We start from the raw sequence: 18,640 nt of genomic DNA on the forward strand, positions 1-18,640 counted from the left end.
GATTCTTCTTTTTTGAGCTGGAGTTTTCTCTACCTAAAGGCAGGGTGGTTAACCTCCTGCAGGGAAATTCACAAGTTTTTCGCAGACCTAAAGAGGTTTTTTTTTAAGCTAAGAGCAGCTAGAGGGTTTTCTGTCTATTTGCCTGGAGACAAAGGTGTTAGCTATTCTCAGCCTACAGAAAAATCCCTTTTTAAAAAAAAAAAACTATCAGAGAACATAGGTATCACATTACAGCACAGCAAAATTTTACAAGCCAGGTTTTTTGGTTTTGTTATGTGGTTTTCTTTCTAACTCTCGGGTGTAAAGTTAGTTAAAAACAGAGAGGCTAGGATGACAGAAACCAAGGCACAACACAAGCTGGAGTTAACCAGACTGGAGGCAGCGAAAGAGGCAGAAAAAGCCCAAGACGCTGCTCGCAGGAGAGCTATGGAGGCAAGGGAAAAAGAACTGGAGGAGAAGGTAAAAGAGAGGAAGCATGCACTGGAGATGGAGAAAGCAAAGGCTCAGCACAATATACCAGATAACCCTAACAATCCTTACCCAACAATCCACAAATGGGAGCGACTATGTCCACAGTATGATGAATCCAGGGATATTGCTAAATATTTTCTCACCTTTGAGAGACTGTGCACACTCCATAAAATTCCTGAAGCTCACAATATGACCACATTGGTCGCAAAATTGACTGGAAGGGCTCTGCACATATTCAATAAGATGCCTATAGATGAGGCTTCTAACTATAATAAATTCAAGGATTTGGTTTTAAAACAATTTCAAGTTACACCTGAAACTTACAGAGTAAAATTTAGAGCCCTTAAGGGAGGACCTGAACTAAGTAATGTGGCTTATATAAACCAGATGAAGGATCTGGGTCAAATATAAATGGATCAAAGGAAGGGGTGTAACTAGCTTTGAAGGAATGTGTGATTTGATGACTCAGGAGCAATTCCTGAATATGGCCAAGGAGGATATAAAACAGTGTTTATGGGATAAGAAAATGGACTCAGCAGAAAGTCTTGCTTCTTATGCTGATCAATACGAGCAGTCCCAGACCACCAGAGAAGCGGGGCAAACCAGAACAAAACAGGTGGAGGGAGGAGAGAGAAACAACCCTGGTCGCAGTTGGAGCGGATACCAGAAGGGACAACCTCAGACCACACCCTACTACCGGGGGCAGCCTAAGGCCCCAACTACACCCCAAGGAACACTCCAGACACCTTATCATCCCTCCACCATTCACCAGCAATCCACCTCGCCCCAGTGACCCAGCAGCTGGACCATGTTTTAAATGTAATGAGCCAGGGCATGTAAAGGCCAACTGCCCCAAGAACCCCAACAGATTACAGTTCATTGCACCAGAATCAGAGGTCCTCAGGCCCAGATACCTCCCAGATACCCTCAGAGCAGAGGGACACTGTGAGTGTGGGCAGGAAGAAGGTCACCGCATGGAGGGATATCGGAGCACAAGTGTCAGCTATCCATGCTTCCTTAGTGGACCCCCACTTAATTGACCCAGAGGTTCAAGTGATGATTCAACCCTTCAAGTCAAACTCTTTTGACTTGCCTACAGCCAAGTTGCCAGTCCAGTACAAGGGCTTGTCAGGAATGTGGACTTTTGCAGTCTATGATGATTATCCCATCCCCATGCTGTTGGGGGAAGACTTGGCCAATCATGTGAAGCTAGCCAAGAGGGTGGGAATGGTCATCTGCAGCCAGGCTAAGCAAGCTGTCACACCTAGCTCTGTTCTGGAAACTTCTACCAGGACCCGGTCAGAGGTGATGGAACTGGACCCCATTCCAACATCTGCAACAGCAGTAGTGGATCCAGTCACAGAGACCCAGACAGAGCCAGTCTCAGAACCGGAACCGGCAGAACAACCAGCACCAGAACCATTGCCAGCAATGAATTCAGTACTTGCAACCCCAACACCAGAAGGCCCCATGGAACCTGCACCACCAGCAGCAGATAACCCTACACAAAAGGCTCAGCCAGAGCCTGAACCCCAACATAGTGCACCAGCGGAGAGTGGTTCACAGTCAATGGAAAAAGCCCCATAACCCTTCTGCTCATCAGAGTTGGCAGCAACAAGGGCCAGGTTCAGTATCTAGGGGTTCCATTCCAATAACACAATGCAAAACCAGCTTGTGCCACCACCCAGCACCCCCCCTCCAGGCGCCTCTAAGAGGCAATACTTCTCCTCTCGCAATCACAGAGTCTGAGTGTAGCAAAAGCCTTTTAATAACAGAGAAAAACAATGTGGCATTATGTTGGGGAAACACCACCAACAGGATTCATAACACAAACCATGAGCAAAAACCCACCCCAAGCAAATTGGGCCATGTCCTTTCCCTTTGGTTCTTGAGTCCAGCAACCCCAAAGTCACCCAAAGTCCAACAACCCCAAAGTCCAGCAACCCAAAAGTCTCTGACTCTGTCCTTGGTGAGTCCAGAGTTCAAAAGTTCATCTGCAGAGTTTTAATCCCCCCTCCCCCCAGCCTGTGTGGAAATGTGGGGGAGTAAAGGGGCACCTTAAGTGCGCCAATGGCTGACTGCCCCACCTCTCTGTGGGTTTCTGCTGGAGCCTTCACTGCCAGCCGCTCCTCTCCACCACTTGCTCCTCTCTGGTAGCCATCCTGTGAGCCGCTCCACAAGCTGCTCTTCCCCAGTAGCCATCCTGTGAGCTGCTCACCAATATATCTTCAGGCCTCCTACTACATAACACTGTATTCAGTAATTTCAGCTCATAGTAAGAGAGCCCCAGTGCTGATACACCATTGGCCCAAAGTGAAGTCAGCTCTGCAATTTGTAACAAGACTCCTAGTAGAATCAAAATTAGCTCTGCTATTACAGAGTGGAGACAATGCAGTTAGCATGTATAGCCCTCAAAAGGCAGCCCATAGTACAAACACCTGTCCCCAATCTCTCTCTCTAATCACTGAGAATTGGAATTCATGTCCCTTGCCTAGCGAGTGCTATTTAGTTCATGGTGAGTCCCTCCATCATAACAAAAAGCCAAGTACAGTTCCACTGTCCTTGATTCACATAATCAGGATAATAAAACTTTATTCTGCCTGCCCCAATAACAGAGAAACTGGAGATCCCACAGCAGCCAAAGTAACTGTGTAGGTGGGGTGGATGTGCCTATGCAAATAAGATCAGCCCCTGAAGTTCTTTTCCCCAACCCGCCACAGCTCACCACCAGATGTCAGGTTAGAGCTCATCCTGACTCTACTTACATTACAGTTTCTCTACCCCTCTCTAAAACTTGATTAACTTGCAGGATACAATGGTTCACTCTGCAAAGGCCAGCAGGATGTTACCCTTGTTTGCCAACATTTGGAGAGTTCTTTTTAGCTAGTCAGAGGAAGAGACTGTTCCCTTCATATTTAGATTATGAGAGACTCTTGACCAAGGGACTACCAATAGTTTGAAGATTTCCTTTAAGCAGCCCAATTCCTATTCCTGGGGGCATAGAGATGGGGTAAACAAAGGTACATCATGTGATCTTGCTTGTGTCTTTAGTAGGGGAACAGAGTGATAGCTTTTCTGATTTAAGAGCCAGAAAGACCTATAGTTATTAACAACAGATTCCAGGTGTATTTGATATCTATACGTGTCACATGGAGAGTACGGGGGGAAAAGAAGGTGAAGAGGAAAAGTCTTTGCTTGTCACTGGCCCAGCCACAATTGTCAGAGAGCCTTTGTAGGCATTACACTAAGGGCCTGATTCTCCTCTTGGCTATCCTGGATAAATAACTGAAGTAACGGAAATCAAACTAGTGCAAAAGTCGTGTTCAGAGAGGAGAATCAGACCCTCTTGCTCCACACAGCTCTCTTGAAATCTCTGCTTCCCCCCCCCAGCTTGGACTCTGCAGGCGAGCAGGCATGAGTAATAGGGAATGCCTGGAACAGTTCCTGGAACTGGAACTTTTATACTTTGGTGAAAGTGTAAATACAAAGATTCAAACCTGGCAGATAAAGTTGCTAGAGTTGTACTGAAGAGTAGCCATGATAGTACTGCACTTGTCAACCTTTGGCGAGAAGTCTGATCCCAGAAATTGAACAGAGCCATGTTATCCAGAGAATACAGACTGCCATGGGGTGCTGAAAGCACTTTAGAGCTTCAGGGTTGGAATGACCTCACTAGTCTCAATGGTGGAGAAATGGGGGGCCCTGCATGCTGTTCCTAAAACCGCTGCAGCATTCAGCCCAAGCTCTGCTCAGTGCATCATTCTCTTTGCAGCTTGAGGTTGGCATGTTTTCCCTTAGGAAAGCTGAGGTGAGACTTTCGTAATCAACGTCATTACAGCTTGCATACAGCTAAAGTAACACTAAGATGATGCTCATCACTGAGTTTAATTACCCCAAATAATGCCAGTGCTTTGAGCTTTGGTTTAGAAAAAACGAAAGCATCTGTTGGTATCATAGTTGGCAGAGTCTTACTGGATATTAGAAAAATTACTTAAGGTTGCATTTGCATCAACATGATAATCACTACAGATAAGTTTATATATTTTTAGATACATAGGTTACAAATATATATACACATACACACACACACATATATATATATATATATATATATATATATTTCACACACACACACACACATATATTCTGCTGGCAGACCTCCAACATTTTGCTGAGCAACAAAAGTGAGAGAAGGGAAATGATGATTTTTAACAGATTATAGCTCAGCAAAAGCAAAACGGAATCTCATGGGCCAAAGAATAAGGCACTTCTCTAGCCCAGGGAGTTTTCCTCTTAACAATGGAGGTGTGAAAGCTTCTCAAAGAAAAGGCTGCAAGTATCCTTTCTTATGAAAAGTGTTAGGCAACCGAAGTCTAGGGATACCTACCAGCTCCCCATCATATATGTATAGATGTGTGTGTGTGTGAGTGCACATGGGTGCATGTGCATTGTTTTTCATTTGTAATGTTAGTAATATCAGAAACAGGAGAGCAGGACCCTTCAGTGTTTCTTTCCCTCTGTTTCTTTGGTGAGCAGATGCTGCCACAGACTATGATTTGATCCAATCTCATAAGCCAAACCAGGCAGGGTCTTGTCAGTCCTTGGATAGGAGAGAACATAAGAACGACCATACTGGATCAGACCAAAGGTCCATCTAGCCCAGTACCCTGTCTTCCAACAGTGGCCAATGCCAGGTGCCCCAGAGGGAATGAACAGAACAGGTAATCACCAAGTGATCCATCCCCTCTCACCCATTCCCAGCTTCTGGCAAACAGAGGCTAGGGACACCATCTCTGCCCATCCTGGCTAATAGCCATTGATGGACCTATCCTCCATTAATTTTTTTAATTCTTTTTTTGAACCCTGTTATAGTCTTGGTCTTCACAACGTCCTCTGGCAAAGAGTTCCACAGGTGGACTGTGTGTTGTGTGAAGAAATACTTCCTTTTGTTTGTTTTAAACCTGCTGCCTATTCATTTCATTTGGTGACCCTTAGTTCCTGTGTTATGTGAAGGGGTAAATAACACTTCCTTATTTACTTTCTCCACACCAGTCATGATTTTATAGACCTCTACCATATCCCCCCTTACTCATCTCTTTTCCAAGCTGAAAAGTCCCAGTCTTATTAATCTCCCCTCAAGGAAAACCAGAAGGGAGCAGCGTGATGGAGGGTGGGCAACACAGTAGCTGGCACTCTTATCTATGGGTCAGGGCTGAGCCAGTGCACTAAGCCGTTAGGGGTGCAGTGTGCTGCAGATGCTGACTTGCAGCTGAGACATATAGCCTGATCCTAAATCATATGCTGATGTTAAAGATTCTATTCTATGCTACATACGCTCTCATACTACTCCACAGCATAGCATCTGAGTGCCCCCCCCGGCAATACGTTAAGCAACCTAACATCTGTCTCATTCTCTTCTCCTCATACTCCCCAAAGAAGGAGAAGTGTATTCAGTGGAATGTTTTGGTAGGGTTGGGATGGGGTTTTTTGGTTTGTTTTTTTTAATATACAAGTTGCTCTGTGTTTGTTAGAGAAGGCAGGTAAAAGAAATGTGTATTGCACTTGGAGTGGAAGGAGGGGAGGTTTGGGGTGGTTTCTAACAAACTCCAAGGCCATAAGGGACCATCATGATCATCTAGTCTGACCTCCTGCACATTGCAGGCCACAGAACCTCACCCATCCGCTCCTGTAACAGACCCATAACCTCTGGCTGAGTTACTGAAATACTCAAATCTTGATGTAAAGACTTCAAGTTACAGAGAATCCACCATTTATTCTAGTTCAAATCAGCAAGTGACCCAGGCCCCACGCTGCAGAGGAAGGCACAAAAAACAAAACCAAACCAGGGTCTCCGCCAATATGACCTGGAGGGAAATTCCTTCCCAACCCCAAATCTGGATATCAGTTAAACCATATGTGAGTGAGATCCACCAGCCAGATACCTGGGCAAGAATTCTCTGTAGCAATTCAGACCCCTCCCCATCTAGTGTCCTATTATCAGCCATTGGAGATATTTCATAATAGCAGTCACTGATGGACCATATGCCATTGTAAGCAACTTCATCATACCATCCCCTCCATAAACTTATCAAGCTCAGTCTTGAGAAAAGTTAGGTTTTTGCCCCCACTGCTCCCCTTGGAAGGCTGTTCCAGAACTTCACTCCTCTAAGTTCAAGCCTAAACTTAATTCTTAGTTCCAGTCCTGGTCCTTAGTTCCAGTCCCAGACTGGCTCCCAAGAAAGGTCTGTCTTCCACATGAACAGGGTTTACTCTTATTGTAGAGACTTCCCTTGTGTCAGAGGAATAGAGCTGTTGACCATAGTCTTCATCGTGGAGCATGAGATGGTCTTTTAGACATCCTGTGGCACTGTTTGCAAGCATGGTAACACTAACCCCTGTGGCAAACTTGGGTAGAATAATTACTGGAGCATTCCCCTCATTGATGTCAATGCAGAGAAAGTCAGTGCCGTGACTGAGCCCACCTTTTGAGACAGTGATATTCTTTCATCGCCAGAGAAGGCCAGAGGAAGAATGTCACTACAAGTTTACAACTGGGTGTTAGGTGGTGTAGGGAACTGTATGTTGACTAGGGATCTGGGGGTCATAGTGGATCACAAGCTAAATATGAGTCAACAGTGTAACACTGTTGCAAAAAAAGCAAACATCATTCTGGGATGTATCTGCAGGAGTATTGTAAGCAAGACACGAGAAGTAATTCTTCCCCTCTACTCCGTGCTGATTAGGCCTCATCTGGAGTATTGTGTCCAGTTCTGGGTGCCACATTGCAGGAAAGATGTGGACAAATTGAATAAAGTCCAGAGAAGAACAACAAAAATTATTAAAGATCTAGAAAACGTGACCTATGAGGGAAGATTGAAAAAATTGGGTTTGTTTAGTCTGGAGAAGAGAAGACTGAGAGGAGACATGATAATCTTTTTCAAGTACTTAAAAGGTTGTTACAAGGAGGAGTGAGAAAAATTGTTCTCATTAACCTCTGAGACTAGGACAAGAAGCAATGGGCTTAAACTGCAGCAAGGGAGGTTTAGATTGGACATCAGGAAAAACTTCCTAACTGTCAGGGTGGTTAAGCACTGGAATAAATTGCCCAGGGAGGTTGTGGAATCTCCATCATTGGAGATTTTTAAGAGCAGGTTGGACAATCACCTGTCTGGGGTGGTCTAGATAATTCTTAGGGCAGGGGATTGAGTTAGATGACCTCTTGAGGTCGCTTCCAGTCCTACGATTCTATGATTCTATACATGCAGACGATAAGAAGTGAAAACATTGTATTCTCTTTATTAGAGTGTGAAGGTGGAATAGAAATGAGACATGGGGGAGGAGATGAAATTATGGTGCAGCTTGGCTATCAAGGGAGGCTGAATTGGAGAGTGGTCTATGGTAAGACATGTAGCAAATATAGCGTGGGAGGGTGGTTCCTGCAGAAGAGCGAGTTGGGTGCTGTATCTTGGCAAATGAGCAGAGGTACAATTTATGGGTGATGGGGTCCCCCCTGAATTAGATGCAGGGCTGGTGAGGAGCCTTGGGGAGCTAAGGTTGGGTCCATAATAGACTGTCAAATATCATAGAGAAGAAGGTGGGTGAGGTAATATCTTTTATTGAACCAACATCTGTTGGTGAGAGATAAGCTTTCGAGCTTGCACAGAGCTCGTCTTCACTCTGGGAAAAAGACCAACAGAAGTTAGTGCAATAAAAGATAGTTCCTCATCCACCTTGTTTCTCCAATATCCTGGGCCCACGGCTACCTCCACACTGCATAATTCAACTATTTCACTTTTCTTTTCATTTTCATGTAGAATTTCCTGGCTTTCAAACCACTTGTTTTTCTTATATCTACAACTTCCTCATAAGATCATTTTCTCGATACATAAACATTTACAACCCTTAGTAACAAAGTTTTTGCCTGGGGAAACTAGCAAATCCTAGCAAAATTATCAAGAAATTTACTTGAGGATGGTCTATACTTAGAAATTGTACTGGCATAGCTATGTCAGCAAGAAGTGTAAAAATATCACACGCACCCCATCTGATATAGCTGTGCCATCAAACACCCTTCTGCTGATGCAGCTATACCAGCAAGAAGTCCTCTTGTTGATATCATTTAGTTTGGGGAACTAATGTAAGCTGCATCTCCAGAAACTCATTTATGCAACAGTACTATGTATTAAATGTTCTCCGTTGCATTCAGGTATCCAGTTTGTAATGTGCATATATGTGATAGATAGATAGATAGATAAAGTATATTTTAAGTTTATCAGACACCGCAGTGCACCTTGAAATGAATAAACTGCAGGGTTCAGAGTTGAAATAGTAGGGAAGGAGGGTCACTGTAAGAAGCTAATGAGTATACTGCCCTTCCATGTGCATGATGAGGTCAGCCAAGGAAACTCCCTGCCACATGGGCCCAGTGTCAGGTTATCTAACAGGATGTTAAAAAGGAACTGGCAGGCACTGGCTGTACTGTAGAGATGCAGAATGTGATGTACTTAACCAGGGAGCGAACCAATCACCAGTAGGTGTCTGGAAGGAATTCATCTCCCCTGCACAACTGGCTGGTACATTGTGAGGACTCTTTACTGCCCTCTGAACCATCAGCTATTAGCTGCTGCCAGCGCCAAGTTGCTGCACTACTACGGGAGATCCAAGAGCCTGATGAACAGCAGACTGCAAGTTCCTCTCACACACACCTCTCCGTCCCATGGCTTCACCTGCGCCCCGGTGAGCACTTGTCACCCATCGGTAGGAGTTTCCTCAGGGATAGTGCAGCCAGAGGAGCCTGGTAAAACTGATTCTGCTGCTTTCGTATATGGGAGTCTTTTTCACATGCAGAAACATACCTTGGTTTAAGAAAAGGGGGGTGGAACGCCAAGGGGTGGGCTCCACTCAGCAAGTCACTTCACCTCACCCTTTAGGCCAGGGCTGAGGACACTGCTGGGAAGCTGAACACTGCTGACTGAGCTCCATATCTCTGGGGTGCATCTGCTCAAGGACTTTGTTTCCAATAGCCTTCCCCTCCAGAGCTCCACTCAGTGTGGCCAGGTCCCAGTAATGCATGTTATAGACTGGCTTGCCCATTGCCCAGAACTCCACTGGGGACTGTCCCAGCCCCAGGAGAATACAGGTGGGTTTCAAAGCCATCCAGGGGATTTGAATGCCCAGTTCCGTTCCCACTAGTATTATTGAGAAGTGGGCATCCTGAGCCCTTCAATAGCTTTGAAAATCTCAGCCTGAACTTTGCAAAGGTTTGTTCAAGTCAGGAAGAAGTTGAAAGATGAAACATCTCTAATCAGAAAAAAGTCAGCACTTCTGCCATGAAACAGAAGCGGGACAAAGGAACAGAGATACCTCTGGGTGCAGAGCTACACATCACCCGCACTCAGTCTGCTTTGCATTGCTTTGGTGCCTTGGATATACATCCTGTTACTGTGTTTCACCTCAGTGCTAGAAAAGTAAGATCCTCTTGCCCCACATTTAAGGAGATACCACCTCGGACTGTGACCTTATCAGATTTCATCAGCCAAACCGGGTTAGGTCTTAATACTTGAGTGGGAGAATTCCATGGGCCCCCTTTAGGAAAAGGTGTGCATGGCTGATTCAGTCAGTGGCACTCTTCCCAATGCCCCCACACTGGGAGGGGATGCTGTGCTGCTGGGGTGCTACCTTTGGGACGAGTATGTAATCTGGTTCCTCTAAGGGGAGGTGCTATGGGGCTTCTGAAAGCATCATCTCGGTCTCCTAGCGAGGCTCTTCCTTGTACTGACCATGGTTGTCCAGCACGCACTGTACGTGAACTGGCGAGCTCAACCAGATAAAGGGCAATGCAGGGGCCAGCTGCTCCAAGGCCCCCAACTGCATATTACACACTGGGACTGCTGCTACTGTCTCCCCCAGCCTGTGCACTAACATGGAGACAAGGCCACAGTCTTGGTCTTGAGATGGGGTTAGGGTTAGCCCAAGCGCCATGGTGGGATAAAGCCAACATGTGTAGACGGGAGGTGGCAGGCACAGCAAGGGCTGAGCCTGGAAGGTTGGAAACAGTGATGCAGAGATGGTCTCTCAAGCTCCCATGTGCAGAAAGACTCTGGGTAACCCCTTCTGTGCCACACATGACATAAGCAGAAGGGTCAATCATAGAATCATAGAATATCAGGGTTGGAAGGGACCTCAGAAGGTCATCTAGTCCAACCCCCTGCTCAAAGCAGGACCAATCCCCAACTAAATCATCCCAGCCAGGGCTTTGTCAAACCTGACCTTAAAAACTTCTAAGGAAGGACATTCCACCACCTCCCTAGGTAACGCATTCCAGTGTTTCACCACCCTCCTAGTGAAAAAGGTTTTCCTAATATCCAACCAAAACCTCCCCCATTGCAACTTGAGACCATTACTCCTTGTTCTGTCATCTGCTATCACTGAGAGCAGTCTAGAGCCATCCTCTTTGGAACCCCCTTTCAGGTAGTTGAAAGCAGCTATCAAATCCCCCCCCAATTCTTCTCTTCCGCAGACTAAACAATCCCAGTTCCCTCAGCCTCTCCTCAGAAGTCATGTGTTCCAGTCCCCTAATCATTTTTGTTGCCCTCCGCTGGACGTTTTCCAATTTTTCTACATCCTTCTTGTAGTGTGAGGCCCAAAACTGGACACAGTACTCCAGATGAGGCCTCACCAATGTCAAAGAGAGGGGAACGATCATGTCCCTCGATCTGCTGGCAATGCCCCTACTTATACATCCCAAAATGCCATTGGCCTTCTTGGCAACAAGGGCACACTGTTGACTCATATCCAGCTTCTCGTCCACTGTAACCCCCAGGTCCTTTTCTGCAGAACTGCTGCCAAGCCATTCGGTCCCTAGTCTGTAGCAGTGCATGGGATTCTTCTGTCCTAAGTGCAGGACTGTGCACTTGTCGTTGTTGAACCTCATCAGATTTCTTTTGGCCCAATCCTCTAATTTGTCTAGGTCCCTGTCAAGGTTCCTTTCCCACTCTGAATTCTAGGGTACAGATGTGGGGACCTGCATGAAAACCTTCTAAGCTTACTTTTACCAGCTTAGGTTAAAACTTCCCCAAGGTACAAACTATTTTACCCTTTTCCCTTGGACTTCCACTGCCACCACCAAATGTTTATCTGGGTTTATTTATTAGGAAAGCATTGTTTGGAAACGTCTTTCCCCCCAAAATCCTCCCAACCCTTGCACCCCACTTCCTGGGGAAGGTTTGATAAAAATCCTCACCAATTTGCATAGGTGATCACAGACCCAAACCCTTGGATCTTAAGAACAATGAAAAAGCATTCAGTTTCTGAAAAGAAGGATTTTAATAGAAGTAAAAAGTAAAAAAGAATCACCTCTGTAAAATCAGGATGGTAAATACCTTACAGGGTAATTAGATTCAAAACATAGAGAATCCCTCCAGGCAAAATCTTAAATTACAAAAAGACACACAGACAGGAATATCCATTCTATTCAGCACAGCTTAATTTCTCAGCCATTTAAAGAAATCATAATCTAACGCATATCTAGCTAGATTACTTACTAAGTTCTAAGACTCCATTCCTGTTCTGTGCCCGGCAAAAGCATCACACAGACAGACACAGACCCTTTGTTTTTCTCCCTCTTCCCAGCTTTTGAAAGTATCTTGTCTCCTCATTGGTCATTCTGGTCAGGTGCCAGCGAGGTTATTCTGGCTTCTTAACCCTTTACAGGTGAAAGGATTTTTCCTCTGGCCAGGAGGAATTTTAAAGGGGTTTACCCTTCCCTTTATATTTATGACAGTCCCTCTGTATCCTGTCCCTACCCTCCAGCGTTTCTACCTCTCCTCCCAGTTTAGTGTCATCTGCAAATTTGCTGAGGGTTCAATCCACGCCATCCTCCAGATCATTTATGAAGATATTGAACAAAAACGGCCCCAGGACCGACCCTTGGGGCACTCCACTTGATACCGGCTGCCAACTAGACATGAAGCCATTGATCACTACCATTGAGCCCGACAATCTAGCCAGCTTTCTATCCACCTTATAGTCCATTCATCCAGCCCATACTTCTTTAACTTGCTGGCAAGAATACTGTGGGAGACTGTGTCAAAAGCTTTGCTAAAGTCAAGGAACAACACGTCCACCACTTTCCCCTCATCCACAGAGCCAGTTATCTCGTCATAGAAGGCAATTAGATTAGTCAGGCATGACTTGCCCTTGGTGAATCCATGCTGACTGTTCCTGATCACTTTCCTCTCCTCTAAGTGCTTCAGAATTGATTCCTTGAGGACCTGCTCCATGATTTTCCCAGGGACTGAAGTGAGGCTGACTGGCCTGTAGTTCCCAGGATTCTCCTTCTTCCCTTTTTTGAAGATGGGCACTACATTAGCCTTTTTCCAGTCATCCGGGACTTCCCCCCATCGCCATGAGTTTTCAAAGATAATGGCCAATGGCTCTGCAATCATATCTGCCAACTCCTTTAGCACTCTCAGATGCAGCGCATCCGGCCCCATGGACTTGTGCTCATCCAGCTTTTCTAAATAGTCCCGAACCACTTCTTTCTCCACAGAGTGCTGGTCACCTCCTCCCCATGCTGTGCTGCCCAGTGCAGTAGTCTGGGAGCTGACCTTGTTCGTGAAGACAGAGGCAAAAAAAGCATTGAGTACATTAGCTTTTTCCACATCCTCTGTCACTAGGTTGCCTCCCTCATTCAGTAAGGGGCCCACACTTTCCTTGGCTTTCTTCTTGTTGCTAACATACCTGAAGAAACCCTTCTTGTTACTCTTAACATCTCTTGCTAGCTGCAACTCCAGGTGTGATTTGGGCTTCCTGATTTCACTCCTGCATGCCCGAGGAATATTTTTATACTCCTCCCTGGTCATTTGTCCAATCTTCCACTTCTTGTAAACTTCTTTTTTGTGTTTAAGATCAGCAAGGATTTCACTCTTAAGCCAAGCTGGTTGCCTGTCATATTTACTATTCTTTCTACACATCGGGATGTTTTGTACCTGTAACCTCAATAAGAGGCTTGATATAGGAACACATTGCTGGCTCTCTTTACTAGGAAATTAAAGGTAATCATTACCTGTCCTTATCACCTGGGATGCAAATGAGATGTTAGAATTTAACCTCTGGAATGTACAGCTCATTTTACAAGGACCCAGAGGGAGTTTATTGGAGGAAATGGGGGAAAGGCTATTTACCCCCATGAAGTCATTCTGCAGGAGTCATTGTGCTTAGCACACAAGAGTGCTGTCCTTGCAGGAAGCTTTTCTCCACCCAGGATCATGATCCAGGCTCTCTTGGCCAAGGCCAGGTGCTATAGCATAATCACAACCCACCTTCAAAGGGAGACCGTGGGCGAAATTCTCACCCACTCGCTCCCCACGGCAAGGATTTACCTTAAGTCCAGAACGATTCCACACATCGAAACCCTCTGGAGTGGAAAACCTGAAGCATGACGCTGCATCCCTCCAAGTGACCCCTGAGACCAGATCTCAGCACAGCCAGGCATGGGATTTCCACATCCCAGAGGCTGGGAAACTCTCCCCCCTCCAGAGTCAAGGAAAGGGATAGTGATTGGGAGACAATAATAAGACACAGCAAAGAGCCCTGTGGCACCTTATAGACTAACAGCTGTATTGGAGCATAAACTTTCGTGGGTGAGTACCCACTTCGTCAGATGCATAATAAGACAGTGGTGGTAATGATTCACCTGCAGCACTCTGCAAGCAGCACATAGCTCTGTGGCTGCACAAGATAGTTTGCCCAGGGAAGGGTGTGTCCAACAGGACATTTGCCTCTGGTCACGTTCAGCATGGACTTGGCCAATTTAGAAAGAGCTGCCAGATGTCTATGTACCCATGTCCCATGCTGAGTGTGAGACGTGGAATCCTGGTGGCTCTGCCAGGTGTCCAAGTCTCTCCCCGTCCTCTGTCTGTGAGACTCTAGGGGAGCGAAGACTGATTCTCTGCCTGCCTGAAATGATACACTCCACGCCATGGAAAGCATCCCTTGCTACCATGGTGACAGATGTCTACCGACCGGGGTAATAAATAACTAAATGAAATATCTGCCATCGTGAGACCTCCCATAACAGTTCCCACTGGGATCACCGCCTTGTTCCCATAAATCCTCTGTGGGTGAATATTAGCAAAATTTCAATATATTTCCATACAATTTTCTCTTGTCCCGATGGCCTCCCCTTTGGCTTTCCCTTCAAAATAAACCCAGCTACTGTCATTGTTGTCAGACGTCACCAGTGTGGTGCTCTGCTCTGTTTAATGTTGATAACAGTCGTCTGTGTGCATGTGTTTCCCCTGTGTGCTGCCCCGGCTCTGTAGATCTCTGACATAGCAGACCCCAAGAGAACACCCAATGACCACAGAGTCTGATAAGGTACGAAGGCACCCGGCCAGGTTTATTGTCAAAAGAAGCATAGTAATAGTTCCCCGCAGACTCTATAGGACATACTACGAATATGTGCCCCCTGACAATGACCAGCTGAGTCAGTGGCGGGACTCTCCACTGCCCCCTAGGCCAGACAAAGACATCCATTCAGGGATGCATTCTTGTACACAGGTACAAACAAGTTACACATCACTCCCGACGCATCGAGGTACAGCCCCTCTGCGTGTTGGGGTGCTGCCTCTCCCCTGGTACATGTTGGTTCGAACAAACAAGTCTATCCATCATATTGTCTTTTTGACCCTGTCTTTTAGGATGGTTCAGCCTGTTCCTCATTATTTCTGTGGAATGTGTTTGTCCCAGACGGTTCTGGTGCCATCCTGGTCCATGTTTATTCTATTAGTGCTTGATACCCTTTAGATATGTGTATACGTCCAATTAGCAGCCTTCTTCTTGCTAACTTTTGTGAGCAGGGCCTGCCTCTGGGTCACAGCTTAACTTTGCTTTATGTTAACAAAGTCTTGACCATTCCTTTGGTTCAGGCCTCAGGCCTCATACCAGGCCTCTGATACCAACGGTTTATGTTTCAGGGCCTCATCTTACTACAGTTGTTATCATTATCTGTCATGTGGGATCTGATGGATTTAGTCAGCACAATCTGTTTCATACCTGGAGTTCCTTGGACAATATTTCAAACCTTCTGCCCCTGCCTCGCTCCGCAGATGCTCTGAGCCCCTCACAAGGCAATATCCCTGCCCTTCGGCTTTCAGCTGAGCAGCTTGGTTGTGGGGGCAGGGGAAGGTTTGAGTTCAACCCTTCTCTTCACTGTGTATGAGGGTTGCCCTAGATGCATTTTTCTTCAGGCCACGCTGTATTTGAGACAAGGTAGCTGGAAGCTGGCAAACCTTTGCCAGCTCTTTCCATGGTACCAAGCCCGGTGACAGCTGTATTTCGGCTCCCAGCTGTTAACCTCTGTGAGGGATCATTTGCTGCCTTTAGTTCGGGGGGCTGCCTAGGCCAAGCTGCTTTGGCCGCTGCCCCTTCCATTAATGCTCATGCAAGGCACCACCTTGGCAGGGGCAGCACAAATGCACCCACGCCAGCCCACCCCTAATGGCCAGTTCCCCGGGCTAAGGAGTCCGCGGTCCCAATGGAAGGGGAAGTTCAGCCTCTGCTGAAGCAGTCAGCTAGCGCCGGTTACAGTGGTCGTTTTGCATTGATCTGAGGGTAAAGTCCAACTTAGCAATGGCAGGGCAGGGCCCGGGGCTCAGGGCCAGGGATCAGAATGGACTGCTCATCCGCATGTCTCCAAAATATCCAGTTGCAAAAATAAGCCTCAAATGTAAAAACAGAGGCTGACCCATGAATGGCCAGAGGGGAACATTGCCTGTGCGGGATAATGATAATCCCTAGCTGTTCTACAGCATCAATTGATCTCAAAGCACTTTACAAAGCAGGTCAGAATCATGATCCCCATTTCGCGCTTTCTGTTAAACAGCGATGATCCCCAGTGGCCACATCCAACCAACCCTTTGAACTGCCCTTCTACTTTTCTGCATGTGTGTGTGTGTGCAGGTGACTTTTAAAATGAGCATCGATTTGAGACGCTACATCCCTGCCATTCTGGTGGCGCTGGCTGTGTCTTCATCCATCGTCTTGGTTCTCAGCCTGGTGAGGATCCAGAATGTTTCCTTACCACCTAACAACAAGGTGAGTCTCTGAGCTACAGAATACAGAGGCCAGTAACATTGTATGGGTGCTTGTAAGTTTCAGTGTTTACCAAAAATTTTATAAGTTAATATTTTTAGCAACAAGCAAGAGTGCATGCCATAGCTTTGCAGGTATAGACTTCCCAACCTCCCTGCATACTGAAGAAAAACTGAAATATAGGCAGAACTCACATGTGTTTGAAAAATACAACAGATCACACAAGAAATTGCAGAGTTATTGTTATTGCTTTGGAAGGAAAGGCCCCAGTCAGCATCAGGGCTTCATTGTGCTAGGCACTGTACAAACTTCCAATCAAAGACCGCTGTTTGGCCCAGCTGGGCAGAAGAGAACATAATTTTGTGCCTTTACAAATTAAGGACCCATCCCAGTGCCATCCCCAACGCTCAATCCCAGCACGTTTTCAAAAGGACTCTCACACTGTGACACACTTGGTGGAGGTGCAGAAATTAACATGGAGATGGAACATTAGGTGCTCAACCCTCTGTTTAAATCCACACAAGCCCAGCTAGGGAGACCAGATAGCAAGTGTGAAAAATCGGGACTTTTTGCAGGGAGGGGGGAGGGGGGATATAGTTGCATATATAAGACAAAGCCCCAGTGTATCAGAATGGTCCCAGTAATATCAGGATGTCTGTTCACCCTCAGCCCAGCAGGACTGCCTAGATAGGAAAGCTAAAGTAGAAGGTGGCTATATCTACTCTGCTACCGCTTTGGGGCAACATCAGAAGTAGACATTCTGTGAGAGATCATTTTCTTTCACTCCCAAGTTTCTCCCTCCTTCTACTTGATCCTACAACAGCAATGCTCCAGCTGTGGTCTGCAGAGACTGGCTGGCGGCGTGGAGACAGGTGGCTGCTCACATGGTTCCAAGGGTATGACTACATTGCCCACGTTACAGCGTGGCCACAGCAGAGCTGTGACACGGGCAGTGTAGTCACCCTTTATCGCTGCGGGAGAGCTGTCCCAGTGATAAAAAATAACCACCCCAGACGAGGGGTGGTAACTTTATCGCCGGGAGCGTGGCTACACTGTGCTACACTGGTGCTTTTCAGTGCTAAAACTTTTGTCGCTCGGGGGGTGTTCTTTCACACTGCTGAACGACTGAAGTTTTAGCGCTGAAAGTGGTAGTGTAGACACAGCCTAAGTCTCCTTATTTCTGGCCGCTACATCCCATAAACATACAGCTTAACGTACATCTAAACTGGGACTTTCTGACAGCTCAGGTGCCCAGCCCCCCTTGACTTTCAAGATTTGGCCGCCTAAGTCCCTTACATCTCTTTGGAAATCCCAGCCTAAAGACTTTCCGAATGTTACTTTTTCATGTAAACAGTTGTCATCGTTGCCATAGAGATGTTATATAACCATGAGTGGGAGGGGAAGTGGTCCCTGAGATAACAAATGGGAGATCAGGTGGCCCGTGTGATTGTGAATTGGAGGAGGTGTCCCTGAGATAGGAGTCCAGAGGGGCCAGTTGTGGCTCACCACGAGGAGGGCGGGGGAAAGAAGAAGAAAATCCATAATTCCAAATCAGTTAATCTCTTGTGGTACCACATATACTAAAATGCTTGTCTCATACTGCTATGGATCTGGCATGGTGTCACATAAAAGCAGAGTTCAGGTTGTGTGGGTACCCTAAATGTGTAGTTTCATAGCTTAACATATTTTGATTTCTTTTAAGTGTAACCTTAACTCTGAACTTCCCAGGTTTATAATTCTTGGATTTGGGAATACTTACACAATCCTTGTGATGTATTTTACCCTAAATTACTCATATGAACTCTCAACCTTAACTCTGTCTTAGCATAGTTTTTGTCTGGGAATCTCTAGTAAGTTGTGACCCATGCTTTGAAAATTTCTGAGAAACCTCTGTCCTATAGCAAAGTCCTGTAACACATCAGAGCCTCTGTAGATGCCACAGACATAAAATTGCACGGATCTGAGTTTGTGATGTTGAAAATGCTACATGATGGAATGGTTGGTGCAGTCATGGAGTGAAAGATGGATTGCTGAGAAGAAATTCTGGATTCTGGTCTCAGTGAACATATGGGTG

At 46.1% G+C, this 18,640-nt stretch overlaps 1 protein-coding gene across 1 annotated transcript in view; it reads left to right on the top strand.

Moving 5' to 3' along the window:
- The window catches only part of LOC141999881 (ectonucleoside triphosphate diphosphohydrolase 8-like), a 68,519-nt gene that overhangs the window by 29,803 nt on the left and 20,076 nt on the right, over window positions 1-18,640 (top strand). Inside the window, exon 2 of the mRNA XM_074973731.1 lies at window positions 16,435-16,569. Coding sequence (XP_074829832.1) covers window positions 16,447-16,569 — 123 coding nt within the window. The 5' untranslated portion in view covers window positions 16,435-16,446. The remainder of the gene's footprint in view (window positions 1-16,434; window positions 16,570-18,640) is intronic.

Source organism: Natator depressus, chromosome 16, assembly GCF_965152275.1.
Source record: "Natator depressus isolate rNatDep1 chromosome 16, rNatDep2.hap1, whole genome shotgun sequence".
Taxonomy (NCBI): domain Eukaryota; kingdom Metazoa; phylum Chordata; order Testudines; family Cheloniidae; genus Natator; species Natator depressus.